Source organism: Merops nubicus, unplaced genomic scaffold (assembly GCF_000691845.1).
Source record: "Merops nubicus isolate BGI_N331 unplaced genomic scaffold, ASM69184v1 scaffold19158, whole genome shotgun sequence".
Taxonomy (NCBI): domain Eukaryota; kingdom Metazoa; phylum Chordata; class Aves; order Coraciiformes; family Meropidae; genus Merops; species Merops nubicus.
This window is the reverse complement of record NW_008627949.1, coordinates 1-20,001: the sequence shown is the minus strand read 5'-3', so window position 1 is coordinate 20,001 and position 20,001 is coordinate 1. Positions and strand designations below refer to the sequence as shown.

At 50.7% G+C, this 20,001-nt stretch overlaps 2 protein-coding genes across 3 annotated transcripts in view; one reads left to right on the top strand and one right to left on the bottom strand.

The window, feature by feature from the left end:
- Positions 1-2,113, top strand: part of ARHGEF6 (Rac/Cdc42 guanine nucleotide exchange factor (GEF) 6) — a 28,739-nt gene extending 26,626 nt beyond the window's left edge. For both annotated transcript variants that reach the window (XM_008946521.1, XM_008946522.1), the window contains exons 18-20: positions 173-272; positions 1,134-1,188; positions 1,847-2,113. In XM_008946521.1, the coding sequence (XP_008944769.1) occupies positions 173-272; positions 1,134-1,188; positions 1,847-1,987 (296 nt within the window). In that variant the 3' untranslated portion in view covers positions 1,988-2,113. The remainder of the gene's footprint in view (positions 1-172; positions 273-1,133; positions 1,189-1,846) is intronic.
- A 6,305-nt stretch (positions 2,114-8,418) lies between these two features.
- On the bottom strand, positions 8,419-14,887 carry LOC103778905 (CD40 ligand-like). The gene is made up of 6 exons (XM_008946520.1): positions 14,678-14,887; positions 12,723-12,860; positions 11,460-11,505; positions 11,098-11,154; positions 10,748-10,810; positions 8,419-8,789 (listed from the first exon to the last, which is right to left on the bottom strand). The coding sequence occupies exons 1-6, from the start codon at positions 14,831-14,833 to the stop codon at positions 8,419-8,421; spliced, it is 831 nt and encodes a 276-aa protein (XP_008944768.1). The 5' UTR covers positions 14,834-14,887.
- Between the last annotated feature and the right edge of the window lie 5,114 nt (positions 14,888-20,001).

Sequence of the window (20,001 nt, the reverse complement as noted above, 5' to 3'; positions counted from 1 at the left end):
GCCCCCCGGTGGGGGTTAGCCAGTGGCTGCTCGAGCCCCTCCATCCCCAGCCTGCCCCAGGCTCACAGAGGAGCAGGGAGGGCGAGGGAGCATTTGCTGTGCTGTGTCTGGAGCTGCTGGGCAGCAGGGAAAGCCTCCCTCTTCCTTCCTGATGTGTGATTCTTGTACGCAGGCTCCCGTAAAGACTCCATCCCCCAAGTCCTTCTTCCTGAGGAAGAGAAAATCATCATAGAGGAAACGCGAAGCAACGGCCAGACGGTGACTGAGGAGAGGTGAGTCCACTTGCTGCCACTGACACATCCCCTTTTGCTTTTTGGAAGGGTATTAAAGCCCAGCGTCCTCTCCTGTGTCTCTGCAGAGGAGCAGAGGGGTGTCACTGACTGCTGCCTGAGTCCTGGGGAGCACCACGGGGCTATTTCAGTTGCTGTTTCGTCCCTTTTGAAGAGCAGAGCTGCCTTCCCAGCTGCTCTGACGTGGCTGTAGCCCGCTGGGACTCTGTGTGCCAGGTCTGAGAGCTGGGGAGTCGAGTCCCAGAGCTGATCTGGATGTAGCTAATGGGGCCAGGGAGGACAGAACCAAACAAGTGGCTCTGGTTTTTTAACAACTGATCGACTGGGCTGCTGCTACCCCTCGAGAACCTTCTTGGCACACTGTCTGTGGGAGCTCTGAGGCTGTTGTGTAGCTTCAGCATCTGGGTGACTGCGTTGATCCACTCCTTTTCTAACCCAGACAGTGCATTCCTGTCATGCTTGGTTTTTTTCAGAATAACCTCAAGGAATCAAAGCCATTTTGCAACAGATGCTCAGGCATTTCCTGTTTTAAAATCATTGTTATTTATTGCTGTAGTGCAAACAAGGAAGCCAAAGCCACAGACATTTGTTGGTAACTTAAAGATGGCAAAAGAAGGTATTTTTCTTGAATTTCGAGAAAAGAGCACTGAATTTTGGAAGGCTCCTGGACTGTGTTTCCATAGTTCTATCACAGGCAGCAGAGATGGCAACAGTCTGATGCTTGCAAAGCAGAAGCTAGAAGCACCTTCCCCATCAGTGCCTTGCTCACAAAAGCTCCCACACTGTTACTGTTCTGCTGCACTCCAGCTCCTTTGATTGCTTTTTTTAAAAATTTTTTTTCAGGAGCCTTGTTGACACGGTTTATGCACTGAAAGATGAAGTCAAAGAACTGAAGCAGGTAATTTGAGTGGGATTATTTGGGCTGGGAGCTGAGCAAAAGCCAGCCAGGCTGTGCCAGGTTGTTGTCTTTGACTGGTGGGTGCCCAGGAAAAGTCTTGCTCACATGGGTGCAGTCCTGCACCTCCCCAGATCAGCATCAGCTTTCTCGTGGTTTAGCTCCCTGAATCAGCTCACCACACAGCCCCTCGAGCACCACAGCCAGCAGGAGGGGAGGAGTAATTGGGCTTTGTGGTCACATAAAACTTCCCCCCTACACTAAGAGCTCTTTCAGCTTGATTGTTCATTTTATAGGGGTCTGGTGGATACCAATTCTTGTGGACTCAGAGGAAATATGTCAGTAAGTCCTTCTCCCTCCTCCCCACCAGCCCCAAGCCTGGAGGTGGGAGATGCCACACCAGGAGAGCAGGATCCTCCAATTCAGGCTAAAATTAGGTTTCCAGGCTTCTGCTTGCTCAGAGTCCCTGAGACTTTCATGCAGGTCTGTAAGATCTGCTTGAGCAGATCAGACCACAAGTGACCCACGTTGCTCATCCTCACAAGCCAGCAGTGCCCTGTCAGATGTCCCTGAGGCACCAGGCAGCTGGGTGCACGGGAGTACCTCAGTGCATGGAATCGCATGGGCATTAACTCCATCTTTATTCCTTTATTTTTTGCAGGAGAACAAAAGGATGAAACAGTGTTTGGAGGAAGAGCTTAAATCCAGGAAGGACTTGGAGAAGCTGGTTAGAAGGCTGCTGAAGCAGACAGATGAGTGTGGCAGGGAGGACACAGGGCGCAAGTCGTCCCTGATCGCCTGAATTCGGGGAGAAGCTGCTGGCAGTGGAGTGTGACCTCAGGTGTTTTTGGGAAGCAGGACTGGATCCTTTGCCTCTTCTTGCTCCTTCTTTTGTTGGTTTTTGGGAAATTTGTTACCAAAAAAAAAAGTCAGAGAGAAAAAAAAAAATAGTTTTTCTTCCATCCAATAAGGAAACAAACCAGAAACAGTCAATCACAACTAAACCAGTAAGCAAGTAGTCCATGATTCACAATTCATCTGCAGCAACTAATACCTCATCCTACCTGCTACTGGGAGCAAATACAAACTCTGCTAATGATTGCTGCTCACAAAGGGTTTGGCAGCAGTTTCTTAGAGGAAGCTTAAGCACTTTTTAATGCTTTCATTCTTTTCAAAAGCACCGGTACCTATTTATTGAATGAAAACATTATTGAGGTGGCATTGAGCAGAAACCAAAAAGCACCGTGCTCCTCTTTTCAGATAATCACAGGTGGGGAAGCTTTTCCCTTCCACCTTCATTTTCCCCATTAGTTGACTGTAGCGAACTAGAGCCCAGCAATACTGTGGTTCCCGTGTGGCCTTGATACTGATTAAAATGTGCAATTATCATGAAGACATTTGAACTCCCTGGGGAAGTCAGACCTGGAGCACCTGTCAGAGCGCATGGGAAGGTGTGTTGCACAGTACTGCCTCCTAAACAGCTCATGATCAGCACAACAGGTAACTGCTGTTCTGCCCCCCATCCCTTTTCTTATGCATGACCTAGAATTCCTGCCCTCTGCTTTGTTTTCACATGGAGTGTCCAGATATCCTATGAGTTTATAGTTTTGCTGTACTTCCCCTTGCAGGACATGCTTTTCTCTGTATGAAATGTAGGCACTGCTCGACAACAAAAAACAACCCCCAAATGTGCTGGTTCCCTTCTCCCTTCTGCCCACGTTAGGCTCTCCATCACTCCTTCCCAAAGGCTGGGAATGTAGCCAATGGCCCCTTCTCTCCCCATTGCCCAAAAGGGGCTTTAGACTAGGAAAAAGAAACTTTCTCTTGAGATAGGAAAGGTATTTATGCTTTCACAAGAGCTGGAATGCTCCTGGGGCGAGGTCTGCAACACGCTTCCAGGTCCCTGCACAGCTCCTCGAACACAGCACACAGGCAACATGCATATGTATCAGCTATCTTCATCTTATTTGGTGTTACAGCCTAGTTTAGGACTGCTGGTTTCCTTCCTTCCTTCCTTAGCAGCACTATAAAAGTAACCTTCTGTTAAAGTTAATGATAAGTCTTATGTATATCACAGGGCAGCGTGGTCCCAGGGTGTGCAGCCACGCCACAGCTCATTACAGTCACACTGTTATGTTGGTCATCAAGGACGTAACAGAGGCAATAATTACAACTCCCTCCTTGCCATTAAAATTGAGCCAGAACATAGCAAATGGTGTTTGGGGAGAGCTAGACTCAAAAACATCACATGTAAAAAAAAAAAAAACAAAACACCACCAACCAAACAAAAAACTGCAAACCTCTTTACAGCTAAGCTGTTTCTAGGACAAAGCTGAGGTCTTTTCTGCTCTAGCTACGTTTGCCATCTGCAGAGCATCCCAGCTGGATGGCAGCTCCCCATGTCCCAGGCACACCGTTGAGTGGTTTGGTCAGGAGTCAAGCCCTACTGAGCTGGTTATTCCTGTCCCAGCACAAGGACCTTTGAGGTAGACTGAGCAGCTCTTGATGGTCTTCTGGGGTGCCATGCCTGGACGCCTTGGCACTGACTGGTCTTGCCCAAGGCCTGGGGACTGGGCTTTTGATGGGCAGCCAGTGCAGGGAAGCAAGCCAAGGGCCATTTGCTCTCTGAGGAGAGGGTAGAACTGTGTCCTCCCTGCCCCCCTGGTTTAGTTGAAACCCGTGCTGTGTACATACGCATGTTTGTAAGATGTCATGTGATGGAGAGCACACTGGGACACTTTGGATCAAGCGTTTGTCAAGAGCTAGAAGCCAAAAAAGACAAGAAAATAAAATAAAATAAAAAGGAAAAGAAGCCATGCCGGATGGACAGCAATGTTTCCACATTTACTTTGTTTACAGTGCTTTGTAAATAGGTTCCAGTGAGTCTGTCTTTAGATGGATGTTGTGTCAGCTGCCTTCCAGTTTATCTTTGTCATGTAGGTTTATTTACTGTAACTACTTATGCAAGTTCAACTTTTCTAACATGTTTTTATTTTGAACAGTTTTTTAATTGACATTTTCGACAAATAAAGAAGGATAAAAATCACTTCTTAGCTCTCAGTGCTGATTCTTTTGTTTCCACCATGAAAGAAAAGACAGTGAAGCTCTGGGCATCCCTGATTTGCTTAGAATACCCATGGCTACGTCATCCACCCATCGATCTGCTGGCTGCTGCTGTGGAAACTGGTGCAAAGGGTGATGCTGGCTCTTGGGCTGCTGTTCCCACCATCACCCGGCCCTGCAGGAGGGAAGGGTGCCTGGTGCCAGGGGAAGGGGATGTATTTCCACCCTGCATGCCCAGCTTGTCCTCTGCTAGCAGGGATGTTTTATGGACGCCGAGCTGCTCCCTGCTGCACCACTGGGCTGCTGGAGATCAGTGACTTCCTGCCCATTTGAGACTTTTCAAATTCTTTTTTTCTAGTTCATGTTTGTTTTTTTTTTTTTTCTGACAATTAGGTGTGGTGACAGGATTTCCTTTGGTCTACCACTTGGACACAACTTCTCCTGCGTGCTGGTATTTTTAACTCTTTGGTAGAGATGTGCTGCACTCCCAGCCCGCAGCTGAAGCAGGAGGATGGAGGACAGGAGGGCTGGATCCTGCTCCCACTCCCCAAACACAGCAATCAGAGCAAGGAAAAAGGAAACTGGCCTTGGGCACATTGTGGAAAAACTGAGGTCTGGAGGAGAGCCTGCTTCAGCCCAAGTGGCATTTGGGGGAGTTAAAGGAGAGGCAGAGCAGGGCTGCATCCAGACCCGAGTGGCCCAGAGCCAGTGTGGGGCAGAAGAGCAAGGAGTAGACCTCCCTCAGGCTCATTTTGGATGGAGCATCTCCACTCCCAAGCCCCCATGATGCCAGATCCAGGTCTTAATCAGAGACCCTCCATCCTTCTCTCTGCTAAACACAGGATCCCTTTGGCCTTATCTCTTATGCCAGGTCCCAAGCAGCCCCTTTGCATGACCTAGCTCCAATGCAGGCAGCACCAGCATCTTCCGAGCCACTGAGTTTGGCTCCAAATGACCATCAATGAGGAAAAACAAAAAAAAAAGAAAGAAAATAAAACCCTGGCAGCTTAATCTGTGCAGCCCAAACCACTGCCACATCTGGGGAGGTGTTGGAGATACCTGTTCATGGTGTGCTGCTCCCACCAGACACCCCAGTGTGCACCATTCCATAGCCCCGAACCCAAACCAAACTGGGAGCAAAGTCTCCCTTGCCCCACGCAGGGGTGCATGCAACACCTGGTCAGGCTGCCTAGAAGAGATGGAGACCTGCCAATGGGGACCCTGCCCTCACCAGCTTGGAAACTGGCATTCCAAGCTTTTTTGAGGGAAAAAAAACCCAAAACAAAAACCATAAGAAAATATTATTTCTCATATGAAACTAAATATATATAAAGAGATATATTTCCCTGTGAGCTCAGTGTGTCTTGAGCTGTGCAAGCACCCCTCCCAGGAGATGACCATGCTGCTGCTTGCTCCTGTCTCTGCTCATCCATGACCCCTCGTGCTGGTCCTGACATGCTCAGCTTACTCATCACCCATTCATCCCCTTCTCCTTTCTTTACTCAGAAAGAAGAACAAAAATCAGTTTAGAAACTGTAAAATCCACAGCCCAAGGAGCGACAGAGAGGCCCCGTGTCAAAGGAAAAATCAATGTATTGATGACCTTCAAACTTTCCACGGGGAGAGGAAACCTGCGCCCGCCACGGCAGCGGGCAGGAGAACAAAGCTGCTCAGGAGAAGGCCACAGCTGGATGGCAGCAGCCACATCTCCTCCCCTCCCACACGCTACCTCATGGGCTATTTTTGGCAAATGAAGAAACAAAGGCAAGACACAAAAGCCCCGGGAAAGGCAGCGGCGTGAGCAGGGGAGGCGGCGGTTGGCATCTGCTGCACGTGCTGCTGAAGTTACTGAGTTGGTTTATGCCTATGGGGTTTTTTTCCACCTCTCTTTAATTGTTTTGGGCAGCCAAGAATGGCCACGCACATGCTCCTCACAGCTCTCCCCGTCTGCTCATTCTCAGCCAACTTTTTCCCCTTTCTCAGACCGTGCTTGAGTCTTTGACTCACGCATGACTTTGCAGAGTCCTCAGTTTCTCCTGTGGCTCCCACCACACCAGGCACCTCCACCACTCCTGCAGAGGTTTGGGGCTCTCCAGCCAGTGCTGCCTCCATGAGCCCAGCCTGCAGGAACAATCCTCTACTAGCCAGGTGTCCTAAACCCTCTTAAACTAGCCCCCAGCCTGCTGATCCAAAGCTGTGCCAGGAGCTCCAGCCCTGGTGCCTCACTGCCATCCCAAGGCAGGAGGGGTCCCTGCTCCCTCTTCCAGCCAAAATGCCCCCAGCGCTGCCTGGCCCCAGCACCCCAATGTGCCACAAGGAGCAGGGTGGAATGACTTTCCCCAGAGGCTTTTGGGACTGGCTGCCCCCACTGTGACACCCCCCTGCCCTCTCAATCCCCAGACCCCGAGCAGGACTGCAGGAAATCCCAGCCTGGGACTGAGAAGGGTGAGTGCCATTCACAGCATACAAAGGTCCTTGTCTCTTCATCCATAACTTGTGTTAGTCGTAGGGTTAGACAGTGGATGAAATCCCATGAGGTGAAACCCCACGCTTGGGAAGTGGGAACTGTTAATGTTGAAAATGTTGAAAGACGTTGCAAAACACAACTACGGCCATGCATGGTCCCTTGGCAAGTGGTCCCTCTCTGTGTATGGATATAAGATGGCCTTAGCTAAACAAATGACTTCTATACATGGTGTCAGACAAGAGTGGCCCATTTCCCGACAAAGTTAGGCAGTTTTGGAGAACAAGCAACAAATGCCTATTAAATTATAGTGAAACCAGGCTGGCTATGGCACTTGGTCACCACGTTAGGACCAGATCTGCAGCCTCCAGCCAAGCAAACCCTAAGGACTGCCCAAATCTGAAAGGTCTTTGACTGCAAACCTCTTGGCTTCCAGGAGTATTTCCAAAGTTTTGCACTCTGACAAGCATGACCTGTACAACCAAATGCTCCAGGCTTGCCAACTTTGACATCTTTAGATGCTTTTAAAAAACACTACATCGATGTCTGGTGCCCTGCTTTTGCTTAGCTCACCTTCCCTGCAGGCCAAGCTTGAGAAGAAGGCTGGGGAGACCCCAGTGTGCAGTGTCACCCCCACACCCCTGCCTGAGAGGCTGTTCTGCCCATCTGCACAGTGCTGCTCTCCTTGAGTTCCATGAAAAGTGCCACTGGGGGCACATCCTCACTGAGGACAGTGGTGAGATGCTCTGGCATACACCTTGGAGAGCTTAGGAAGCAGCAGTTGGTCCTACCACTCCTGTGCTTTCTTGGTTCTCCTAGAGTAGCAGAGGTCTCAGGAGAGGAGGGATGGCCAGATTTGATGGTGGTGGACAACACTCCTTCCATAGAGGAGTGAAACAGTCCACAAGCAGAGGGTCCTCTACCTGCAGAGGCAGGGGGAGGACAGTCTGGTGAGCAGATTTGTGTCACCAAGAGCAGAGCACTGCTGGTGCCCTACCTGCACTCTGCTTGAAATCAGCAGTCCCCCCTTGGCCAACAATCACCCCTCTGATATGGGACAATTGTCACCGAGCGTGAACCCAGGCGAGGCAGTGTCACCTTAAGCCAGATGTCTGGTTGAGTTTTGTAGATAGGCAGGGGTGGAAAAAAGGGGGTTCTCAAGATAAACTAGACAGTTAGGGTGGCAATGATGCATCACTAGCAGCTGGCACGCAAGGACAGCACTTGGCTGAGTGATTCCTTTAGAGGAAATGCTCCTAAGTCTTTTAATGTTTTTCCGTTGATGTTTTGTAAGCAGATTGGTACAGGAGATATCTATGAAATTAGCTTGGCTGGAGCACCCTGAGCCATCCCACGTTGTTAGGAAAGAAACATAGATGGTAGGGTCTGCTAAATAAAGCCCTTGTGACATAATGGGGACATCAGCCCTGCCAGGCACGTGGGGCATGATGGACCCAGACACAAAGCACCAGCATGTACCAAACCTTCGGCAACAAAAGGAAAAAGCAAAGTGCAAACAGCAGCTTCAAACTTTGCTCCATTTGTGTTCTCATGGCCTCTCGGCCTTCATTAATAAATAACAAAATATACAAATTAAGAAACAACAAAACTAAAGAGGCAAAGGAACATAAATACGGGAAACAGGGAAAGCCACTTTGTTCAACAAAATCGAGCTGGACCCCCAGTTTGGGGCAGCCCCCTCCTCTCTACAGCTTGAAGATGCCAAAGTAGGTGCTGCCATGGTTGTAGTTCACTCGTGTTGAGTCTGTCACGTTGACAAAGACCATGTCTCCTTCCCGGAGCCTGAAGACACCTCCCTCCCGGATGGACTGGAGGTCGCAGGGCGTTGTGGAGGAGCTGTGTGTGTCTAGTCCCTTCAGCAAGAGCCGGTCCTCTTCCATGGGGAGATACAAATAAATATAGAGAGTGAAGGGTGCCGAGGTCGCTGCCTTGGTGCAGAAGCTGACTTGGGCGTAGATGTAGTAGAGCCCTGCTTCCTTCACCTTCAGCTTCCCCTCCTGGTAGGATATCGCGTTGTCACTCATGGGGCCATACATCGTTGTCTTCCATTCTAGCACTGTGGGGGGAAATTACAGCAGATGAGCTGGGAGAAGGAGACATCCAGCTTGGCAGGATGATTTTGGTGGGACACCCCACAGACACTTGGCATCACAGCCTCTGCCTGCTGTATGGTATGGGGGTGGGTCCTGCCCAACCCGGGTCACCATCCCCAGCCCAGGGGAGCAGGGTCTGCTGCCCCAAGGCCAGGACATGTTTAATCTGGGTTTCTGATCACCCTTCAAATTCATCATGCAAACCGAGGGGCATTTTGCTTCCTTCATCCAACCAAGTGGAAATGCTTAGGGTGAAGGATTGCACAGAGTTGCCACACAGGGCACAACATCCCTGTGTCCACCTCTGTGGGGTTGCTATCTCCACAGCTTTTGGTGGCACAGCCTCCTAACCCTCAGAGCACTGCCAAAACGCAACTGCAGCTTCTGTGTTCAGAAGCACCCATCCAAGGGCACATAATTTTTCTGAACTGGGTGCTGTCTTTCCTCCGAAGTCCCTCCTTCACTTGGCCTCTGGAAAAGGTGAGACTTTACCAAGGAAGTGAAAAAATAAGCGTCCCACACTTTCAGTCCCTGATAGAGTGCAGAGCTGAAAGGTTTTTGCATGGCAAGTGCTACCTCCCACCACAGGGACCAGTGCCCACGCAGCCCGCTACTAGCGTTGGCCGTATTGACTTATCTGCACCAACTCCAGTGGGAGTATGTGTTCATGAGCTACTGATGATGCTCCTGCTGCAATTGGTAAAGATAAGTCAATACAGTGACCAGGAAACCATGGCTGTAGGGACCGAGCTCAGCCACAGCCTCTGAGAGGGACTTTGGACCTCTGTCTTCTCCAGCCTACACTTGTGAGAGCATCAGAGGTGAGGAACCAGCTCCATGGAGAATGATCTGTCCCAGCCCAGAATCCCAGTCCCTACAGCAGGGTGGTCCCTGGGGAGCCACGCAGCCCATGGGCCATGCCAGTGTATGGCATGGGGATGTTTCCTCTGCTCTCGACTGCCAGGTTCCAGTGCCAAGCTCCAGGCAACTGCTGCTCTCTATGTGATTTCAGCCTGCTTTACAGGCTCAGCAAGGGCTGAAGCAGGGAGTTTTAAAATGCAGCAAGTTTCTCACTTCTTTGATCTTATCTAACACCAAGCTTTCCACAGGTAGAGTGAGCTCTGGGTGAAATGCTGCGTCAGAGATGGAAAGAGCAGTTGTTGATTACTGGCAGTTACTCCAGAATTAAATCAAACACACTCAGTCTGTGAAATCCTTGCCAAATTGAGAGACTGACCTTGCAAGCTCTTACTTTGGTAACCCTTGCTCTTGCAGGATGTCCCTTAACTAAAGGATGGAGCCGTGGGAGCAGCCACAGTCTGTGCAGAGCGATGCGCAAACCCGGATGGACTCGTGTGCTCTTCTCAAACCCACTGTGGCCATGGCCATGAGTAAGCACAGCTTGCCCAAACCAGTTTAGAGCTACGTTGCAACCGTGAAGTCCTCAGCCAGCCCATATTGCTGCCCGGACTGCTACAGGTGAGATTAGGTCAGCAGATACCACATGCCAACAGAGCCCTCCTGCATCAATCATGCCACCAAGACATGACCAGGAGAGCAAAAGCATTGCGTTCTGAGCCCCAGAGAAAAGCTGGCTCCCCTAACTATGAAGAACAATAGTTCTCTGCTCATGACAGACTCCGTGAAGATGAAGCCGTTGTGGTGCATTTCTAGGAAGGCACATAAAAGGCTACTGAAGCCAGCCAGCCGGGGATGTGTGAACCCCGTGTGTCACAAGCACTGGTGGTGACGTGACCACTGAGGGGTTTGCTGTGCCTTGGGGACACGGTTTCCTGCTGGAGTAGTGTTGTCCCTGCCCTTCCAGAGCCACGGGGCAGGGTTGATGGGTCTGGCTGGGGGTGCACACTGCCATGCCCTGCTGGCTCCATGGCCGAGGCAGTGCTGAGCAAGTCTGTCTTACCTGAGACTGTCTTTTTGGTCATCTGGCCAGCCAGGTGGGCTGCAATCGGCTCCCTCTTCTCCACTGCAATTTGGAAAGACCAGTGTTATTGGTGCCTTGGCACACGCTGTCCTTCCCTGGGCAGCACAGCTCCTCAGCAGAGACTGCCCACCCTTGATATTTCTCTGTGAGCCACCTCAGAGACAGTCTCCCAAGCCCCTCTCCATCTCTCAGTGAGGCAGGATCTGGCCTCTGCTCAGCAAAGACACTCAGTTACTTTCCAGGTGGAGCCTCTGAGGGATAAAGCCCACAAGGAGACTGTGCCACCTTGCCCACTGTGAGAACAGGACCTGGATGTGCCCACCCCTTACCTGCCGTGAACGTCTTGTTCTTGTGCAATGAACGGGGATGCTCATGGTGCTCATGGCCTGCAATGCAAAAAGGCCACAGAGTTAATTTTGGATTAATTTTCATCAACTTTAGGTGATGTGGCACCCAGAGCTGCCTGCCCTGGTGAGACAGCCATGCCCAGTGCACCCCACTGCCAGCTCCATGCCATGCACAGCCCTACCCCCTTGGGGAAGCTCTAAGCCCCTACCCCATCCCCTGCCTCCTTGCCTTGCCTTGAGGCACCAGTGAGCAGTTGCAGGGTGAAAGAACCCCCTTCCCAGGCCAAGCTGCTCCTCCTGTCCCTGGCAAGCCATGGATGCACTGGTAGCACCAGGAAACTCACCTCTCTGCATTTCAAACTTGGGCTGCTCCTTGCTGGCATCCCTGTCCTGTAACAACAGAAAAAAATATGAATATTCATTATTTAAAGATGTACAAATCAATAATTTTGAAAGCTTCTGTGTAAAGGATGCTCTGGTCACTGCCAGGTTGGTGCTGTTTGTCCCTGACACCCCTGCCAGCTCTCAGCAGAGGGTACCCAGAACTGCCAAGCTCCTCCAGTACCTTCTCCAGTATTACACGTGGCCATGGGCTGACTGGCTGTTTGCAGCAGTGATTTGATAGGTTTATGATCTTAGGTTTTAATGCAATTAAAATGATGTGACGAGGAAAGGGTAATTGAAAAAAAAAAAAAGGAACAAGAAAATAAGCATTTCTTTTTCTTTTAAACCCATGTTGGAGACCCATGCTGTAGATGGGGCACAGTAAGATGGGCACATCACTGCCCCTACAAGGGAGGGTTCAGGCCTGCTGAGCAGGGTCCATCTTGGACACAATTTTATGTTGGGTACTGATGAAAACTTGAAGGTTTAGCTGAGGCACTTGATGTCATGGGACATTTAAGGAAGAAATGTCCCTTTCCTGCCTGCTCTGGCCAGCACAGCCCTTTCCTAAACCAAATTCACGGGCTGAGCAGGCTGAGAGCACCTCAACCTTGGCTGGGCACCCTTCAGCTGCTCCAAGAGGACATTGTGGTGCAGGCTGGCTTTTTTGCACCCAAATGTGAGGAGCCACTGCACTGGCTGGAGGTGCCATCCCTGAGTCCACGGAGTGGCATTTGCACAGCACCCTCCTCCTCCTCCTCCTCGCCAGCTGCCAGGAGCTGTGCTGCCTGGCCCAGGCTCTGCACCGTCACCAACACCCGGGCAAAGCGGGCGTAGAACTGTTCCAAGTGGCAAGTGGCCACAAGCATCCTGACTGCCACCCGGCACTGGGTTGGAGCAAGGTGCCAGAGAGCAGAAAATCAGAGTTCCTCAGGTTGGGATCAGAGGGCAGAGCCAGGGTGGCTGCAGCTCCAGCCCTTCCATCCCTCGGCATGTCGCAGCCGGACGTGCTCTGGCCAAGACCATTTGTAGAAAAATACGGATGAGATTTTTTGATGATAGTGTCAAAAGAATAGAGTGTAAAGAAAGGGCATGTGCTATACAGCCCCAAGGTAAAGGCTACCCAGGGGTTTCAAAAAAAAGCTTGGGTGAAGCTGTGTGTGAGCCTGGGAGACCCCCCCTCCACCTTTAGCAGGGTCTTTGTCTGCCCAGCAGCAGCATACCTTGCACTGGAGGTCCTGGAAGCCCTTTAAAATCTTTTCACAGTCCAATAATGTTGACTTCTGACCTTCTGTTGTCTGACATTTCTGTACTTTCCTCAAGAAGACATAATCTTCATTTAGGCTCAGCCCCTCTTCCATCTGCCAGAGAGAAGAGAAGGCGAATGGGATGTTAGTGGGGAAACCTGTGATGACTGGCAGTGGAGCCACATCGTATTCTTGTCAGCAACAAATTGCAGCCTGGAAAGCTCAGGGTTGGTTGTTCAGCTTTGGGATGAGCTGGGCAGATTTGCTGTGGGTACCAAACACTCCCACAGCCTCCTGGCACAGCACCTGCACCCACATCTGCTGGGAAGCACATTCATGGGATTGGCAACACCTGATGAGAGGAATCAGGGTCCCTTCCTATTTTCTATCAACTTGATAATGAATCTAAATTTCTCACTCTGCCTTTTCCAGAAGGCAGATGGCAAATATGCACCCGCCTGCATCTACAGGCAGCAGCACAGAAACCTCAGTGAGTGGCTCGGGCTGGCAGTGCCTGCCCCAGCGACCCCAGCAGGCAGCTGCGATGCTCGCTCAGCTCACCCGGCCCTGCACATCCAGGGTGGCTTTCCGTTTTTTCAGCCAGCTCACTGACCAAAAAAAGAGCTACCAAGAGACCAAAACGACTTGTGGGTTGGAGCTGAACTCTGCAAAGAGCTTCAGATTTTAAAGAATATCAAAGTTAAAAAAAATTCCAAAAGCCCAAATAAATACATAACTAAATAAACAAACAAATACTGATTTAAAAAAAAATTACACTGTTTTGTTTTGTTTTGTTTTGTTTTGTTTTTAAAAAAAAAACAACTAATATTTGGCTAAACAGTGAAGAGAAGTGCAGACATGGGGGCACAGAGCCTGGCAGAGCGCCCAGCGCAGACAGCACTGGGCTGCAGAGGGTTGGGTTTGAAGCCCTGCCATGGGCTCTGCAGGCAGCTGAGATCCTCCTGCCTCCCGTGACTGCATTTTGGTTGCCCCTGATCCTCTGCCACAGTCCTGTGCAGTCACAGTTTGCTCTGCCAGGGAACCTCTACTTCGCCCCAGGCTACAGCCTCTGTGCAGCAAAGTCCTCTTCCATCCCTCTGACTTTTAAGTCCCCTCAGGATTGCCCTCCACCCTTGAAGATCAGAAGCCATCCACTTAAATTTCAATTTAAGTTGAGACAACATGTTCAAAAATCAGTAATGGTGATCTTATCATGGTATGTGGTAAGGAGCACTCAGTCTGGGTTTCAGACACATCTCATGTCTTTAGCTGGCTATCATTACTGATTTGGAGGCAAGCAGCTTTAGATTGGTGATTTAAAGCATCGGGCAGTGTGGCCACAGCCATGGCAACCTTGAAAACAGCTTCTCATTTTTTAATTTTTTTTTGTAAATATTTTCCCAACTATGGGACAGGATCACTGATGCTATGTCTCTTCTAAAAAAGACTAAGATGCCCTCTTTTCTTCCCTAAACAGAAAGAGCATCTGAAGTGAGATGTTGGCAAAATTAAAAAATGTAAGCACTAAAAAAATTTCCTTTCTGAGCCCCTTATTCTCCCAGTTAGAGTCACAGTGCTGCCAAGTGCTCCAGCACCAGAAAGACCACCAACGAGCCAAAAAAAGTGACTTGTGTGTTTAAGGCACACTCTCCTCTCCCTCGACTGGCCATCAGCTGCCACGTTTGCTGTCAGTGGCTCTTCTGGATTGATCCATTCTCATTTTGTTAATGGAGAAAACAAATTTCTTCCTTGGCGTAGATGTTAGAGGCAAATTAAAGCAGAAATGAGAATGTGAGTGTAATAAATGCCACACCCGCATCCATCCCGTGGCCAGAAGTGACCTTCTACCACGTTTATCCTTTTGGTGAGCATACCTCACCACGGCTGAAGGCAAATCACGTTAGCAGAGGCAACCTTATTTCTCCACTTACCTTATCCATCTTCATGTGAAGATACAAACAGAAGAGTACGGTCCCAACTGTCTGTGCTACAATAAATACAGCGAGGAAGGTCATGAACATTTTCATGGTGCTGGGCGAGGTGCTGCTGACGGGCCGGGCCGTCGCTGGGCTGTAGGGTTCGTTCATCCTCTGCGCACGTTGCTGGGGCTCCTCCAAATGTGCTGCTTGCAAGTAGCATGAGAACTGTTGTGTGCACACCCGCTGCTCAAGGGATACAGGTTGCAGCAACCTACACTTCCTGGAAAAAACGCTTCGTAGTGGGTAGGTTTGTTCACTACCATCTCCCACAACAAAAAAAAGGTTGCTTAGACTTTCTTCTGTAGTGCACTTCCATGTGTTTTTTTCCTACCACTCTACCAGAAGCAGAGAGAGGTTCTTAGTCCATATGTTCGTATTTACCCTCAAAACGCTCCAGAGTATGCCCCAGTGTTTTTTTCTGCTGTGGATGAAAGTTTCATAGCAAGTTGTCTTCGAAGAAATGAAGACTGTGAGTCCACAGCCACTGCTGTCCAGCACTGTGGGCTGCCAGGGGCTAGGAAGCACTCCAGAAGTCAGTTGTTTCTTGAAAGGGGAAGAAAGGCTTTTTGCTCTCTGTTTCTCTCATGAGAAGGATGATTTGTGCAGTGAAGATCCTTGGCTGAAGCAGGCAGGTTGTGCTGGTTTCTGGCCTTCCCATGGCTATGGCCCTTGTGCTCCCCATGGGTGAAGCTTCTGCCTGGATAGGCTGGATGATTCTGGAGAAAGGACCACCTCCACGGGCACTGCAACCCTAGCATGGGCACAGCTTTCATGCTCATCGACAGACAGCAGGACTGTGGGTCTTGGTGCTTGGCTGTCACTTTGGAGAGACAAGTTTTAATCAGCTTTCTTGGTACCTTAGCAAGATGCTTACCCTGCACCCAAGGGCACAAGCCACCTCTAGACCCTGTCCCCACTCACCCATTACCTCTATCTATATATCCAGGCATGGAAAGGGCTGTTGCTGGGCACTCCTGCCAGCTGCTGACCTCCCAACCTCATCTCCATGCAACTCTGGGCAACTCATGCCCCCACACCTCTCAAGCCAGCAGCAGGGTGGTGAGGTCCTGCCCTCAAGCTCTTCAGGCATCCAACATCTGTGCAGCCATGCACCACCAATAAACTAATTTAGGGTAAATGCAGAGGGGTCCTCATTGCTTGCAACAGGGGACAGACTTCCTTTTCTCTGTGTAAAGAGGATAAATCTGGGTTTCTGTAGGGGTGCAGAGGAGGAGGGCTGCGAGGCTGTGCTGTGGGGAGGGCTGGGGAGCTGGTTTGACAGCAATCTTCATGCCATCATGCAAAGAGTTGTTTTGAAAGTAGCATGCTAAAGGTGATGCTCTTATCAGATGTGCATGCAGCAAATAAAGGGTTGGATCCTGCCAGAAGCAGTGAGGTGCTGAGCCCAGTGCTGCTTGCCAGCAGCCCCAGCAGAGGAGGTACCCAGCACCTCGTCGGGGCTGCTCAGTGCTGCAGGATGGAGTCCAGCATTTGCTTCTGCTATCTCCTCGCTCTCTCGCATCCTGTCCTGTGTGGTTAGGGTGCTGTGAGCTGCAGATGCAGAAGCTGGTAACAAAGCACAAATGTCTCTGCAACCAAGTCAGAGTTTGACCTTGGCAGGTCACCGTGTACCTAAATATAGCATCCAAATCACAACTGTGGGATGGCACCAGGGTCTCTGTGGGCAGCAAGTCAGCAGCTGGCTGGAGGACAGCCCAGGGCTGAGGCTGTGGCTGGTGCTTTGGAGCCATGTGACCCCTCGCTGTGCCAGGACTCTGAGATGCCCCTCTGAGATGAGGGGAGCTTTGGGATGGGGCTGTCCACTCCTGGGCCAGCCCCCTCGTGTCATTTTTGCCTTCTGCCTGTGCCTCAAGAGCTGCCCACGCATCCTCATCATCCAAGGGCTGTCTTACTGTCCTGCTCATCAGGTCTTCCCAGTCCCCAAAAGAACATCCTCCTAGCAGCAGTGAGGTGCCCCAAACAGTGCTAAGGATACACCATGTTGGGTCTTAAAAGTGTCCCCCTTGGCATCACCAGGCTTTGGACTTGGTCCCTTGGGCTTGCAGCACACACAAAGCCTGGGGGCACTGCCAAGCCACTGCTTCTATTCCTTTTTATCTTAAAATCGGCATTACCATTGAAAGGCCAGCCCTGGCCTCAGAGGTGTCTGATCTGACACTGAGCTCCTACACATCATTACTGCCACAGTGAGCTTGTCACAGGCAAAAAGCCTTTTTGTGGTGGCCACCCCCAAGGACACTCCGCACAGCTGAGGGCCATGAGGCCATGGCAGCGAGCAGCCCTGCTCCCCAAAGTCCTTGCCCTGTGCCCCAGCCCCATGGCACTCACCATCATTTTCCAGGGCTCTTCAGAGTTTCCTCTGAATTTAACAGCCTCATTTGGGGGAAGTCTCTACATGAGAAGCAAAAGGACTGAGGTGTCATTACTTAATACTTTCCCCGCATCCCGAGTGACGGGACCCAGAGGCAGCCGGTGAGGTGTGAAACCACAGCAGTGAGCGCTGCAGAGAGCAGCGAGCGAGGCTTTGCACAGCTATTCCTCAGCCCTGGCTGTCCCCAGCAGATGACATCTTGCCAAAGCCATTCCTGCCTAGCCCTTCAGCACAGTTTCACCGAAATGAGAAGAACCTGTTGGTAACGTTGCAAACCCTGACCGCGTTGCCAGCCCTGTTGCATGCACCTTGCTGGTGAGGCCAGGGCCGGCAGTAGCTTTGGTTTTGGGGAGGAGGATGAGGAAAGGCTCTGGTTTTGGGTACCCAGCATAAAACATCACTGGAGGGTTGGATGGTTTGTGCTGCAAACCAGGAAACTGAGAGTCGTTAGTCACCAGTACCCTGGTAGGAGAAACTGGGTGGAAAATATGATAGTGGGGATCCTGGCAGAGGTTTGTCAGTGGGGAAGGCAGGCTGGCAGCACCTCTTTAGTAAACCATTTCTCCATGTCGACAATCCAGCCCCTCACCATCCTGGCTGGTGGGGAGCAAGCCCTTGGGAGCCACCTCCTCCACCTTACCCCACTGCCTCTGCAGTTTCTCTGGGTAGAGCCAGAATTCAATGCCAGTAGCACCAAATCTACCCGGAGGTGCTGACTGAGCTCTAGAGAAGGCAGAGCTCTGTTGGGCCTTCTGCCACAGTAGCTGTTCAGAGCCAGGCAGGCCAGGAGGACAGTATATTATACTATACTTAGAGGACTTAGTAGTGTTGGCTTGATGGTTGGACTTGGTGATCTTGGAGGTCTCTTCCAACCTAAAGGATTCTATGATTCTATGATTCTGTGACAGAGTTGCTGCAGGGTGTGTCGTGGTGTTGGCCCCTCACAACATGCCCTGTTGCCACCTTACTGCTTCATATGGATGGTATGGATAGGGGGAAAAACTCAAAATCCTCAAAATCCATATTATCCCATGCCACACCGTCATGGTTGCACATCCTTGACCTACTGTAGGAACATTGGGGAGCGTAGCAGAGGGGGAACACAGCCTTGGAGAAAGAGGAACATGGTCCAGAAGGATGATGGGCAAAGGATAGAAAACCTAGTGGCAGAGAGAAGAGTCTGCCTGCATGGGATAACCCCAAGGAAGGTGAAGTCACACCTTCACCTGGTCATGATCCCACCGAGCAATCAACAGGGCTTTCTTTCACCACCCAAATCCTCTGAACATAACCATGCCCATACACTTGTGAACCCCAGCTGGCACAGTTCCTCCAGCCAAGCTAACCACTGTGTGAGACAATGGGAAAATGTGATCCATCGCTTGCATTCCTACTGACCCAGCTGTGGTATTTCCACTGATCAGCGAATTGTCTCCACTTGTACTCAGTGCACAGAGTTTTGTTTACTGAGAAAATATCCGGTTGCCTGCCCCAGTGATCTGTCAAAGGCTGGGAGCATTTCTGAAGGCAGCAAGGTGAAAGCTGATGAGAAGAGAGTAATTTTTTTTTTGGGTGCCTGTTGCGGTTTCATGACTAGCTCCTTAAGATGTGCTGCTCACTCCACATGCTCTTTACAATTAGCAAAAGTTGGGTGTTATGCAGTACTGAAAACAATACATTCAAAAAGAAGATTTTCTTTTGAGTCACAAAAGGAGTTTGCCCGTGATGCCGTGGGAGGGATGCAGAAGGGAATCTATGAGAGAAATCTAAATTAAGTCCCTTCAGCACAGGGCCATGGGCATAACAGAAATTTGAGCTTTTCCACCATTTCCATCCATTCCATGTAAAGTGTTTTGTCAATTCCTTAGACTTTTCCCTCTCCTGCATCCTCTGAGTCATGTCTCCAGGACAACCCTGTCACCAGAGAGGAAGAGAGAACAGACATAGCCAGAACACCTCAGAAAACATCACCAGCTTCCGGAGAAGGAAAGGTTGCGTTGCAGTTTCCGTTCATTTTTTCACCTTGGTATGAATGAGAGAAAGCTCTTGGAGCCCAGGGCAGTGAGAAGCAGCCTCAGGGACAGATGAAGTTATCGCTACAATTTCTCCTCTGTGGAAGAGATGGGCAGAAGGTGGTGGTTGTAGCCACTATGGTGGTAATGATGGGCTGCAACCCTGCTGCTTGCCACAGCCCCCAGCCATGGAGAGACACCCCTGTGGAGGTCAGTAAAAGTTCCAAGCTCCAGTAGACATGGACACAAGATGCTCAGCAGGTAGATCAGAGAAGGATGCAGAACATCAACTCCCCTGCATATTCCCCAGAGACATGAGAGGACATCTGCCCCTTTTCTGCCCCACTCCAGAGCAGCAAAGAGAAAGAGCTGCAGGAGATGGTACCGGGGTGCTGCTGTCCCTCTGAGCCACCCCACTCTGAGTGCCATCGTCCCCTGTGCCCCCTTCCCTCCATCCCTCCTCACCTCCTGCCCTGCTGTGCCACCCACAGACAAAGCCCAGGCCACACTTTCCCTATGGGATTGGGGTAGGTGGAGAGCAGGGGAAGGCAAAGAAACAAGCCCCAGTGACCACACAGAGGATGGAGGGCCCAAAGGGCACACGGCTCTTGTGCCACATCTGGGCTGCACATCTGGGTGGCAATGCCAGCCTCACTGCACTGTGCCATGACAAGCACCTGGCCTCGAAACTGCTGATGCTGAGCTCTACCCAAGCTGTGAAACCACAAACTGCACTAGAAACTTCTTGCTATGACGGCTGCACCTACTTCTCCAGGCTTCCTAAAAATAGAGCCTGGCACGGGGAGCCCCCCCGGGGCCCGGCCCTGCCAAACAAGCACCCCCCGCCTGAGTCAGGGCGGGAGGGAGCGGGA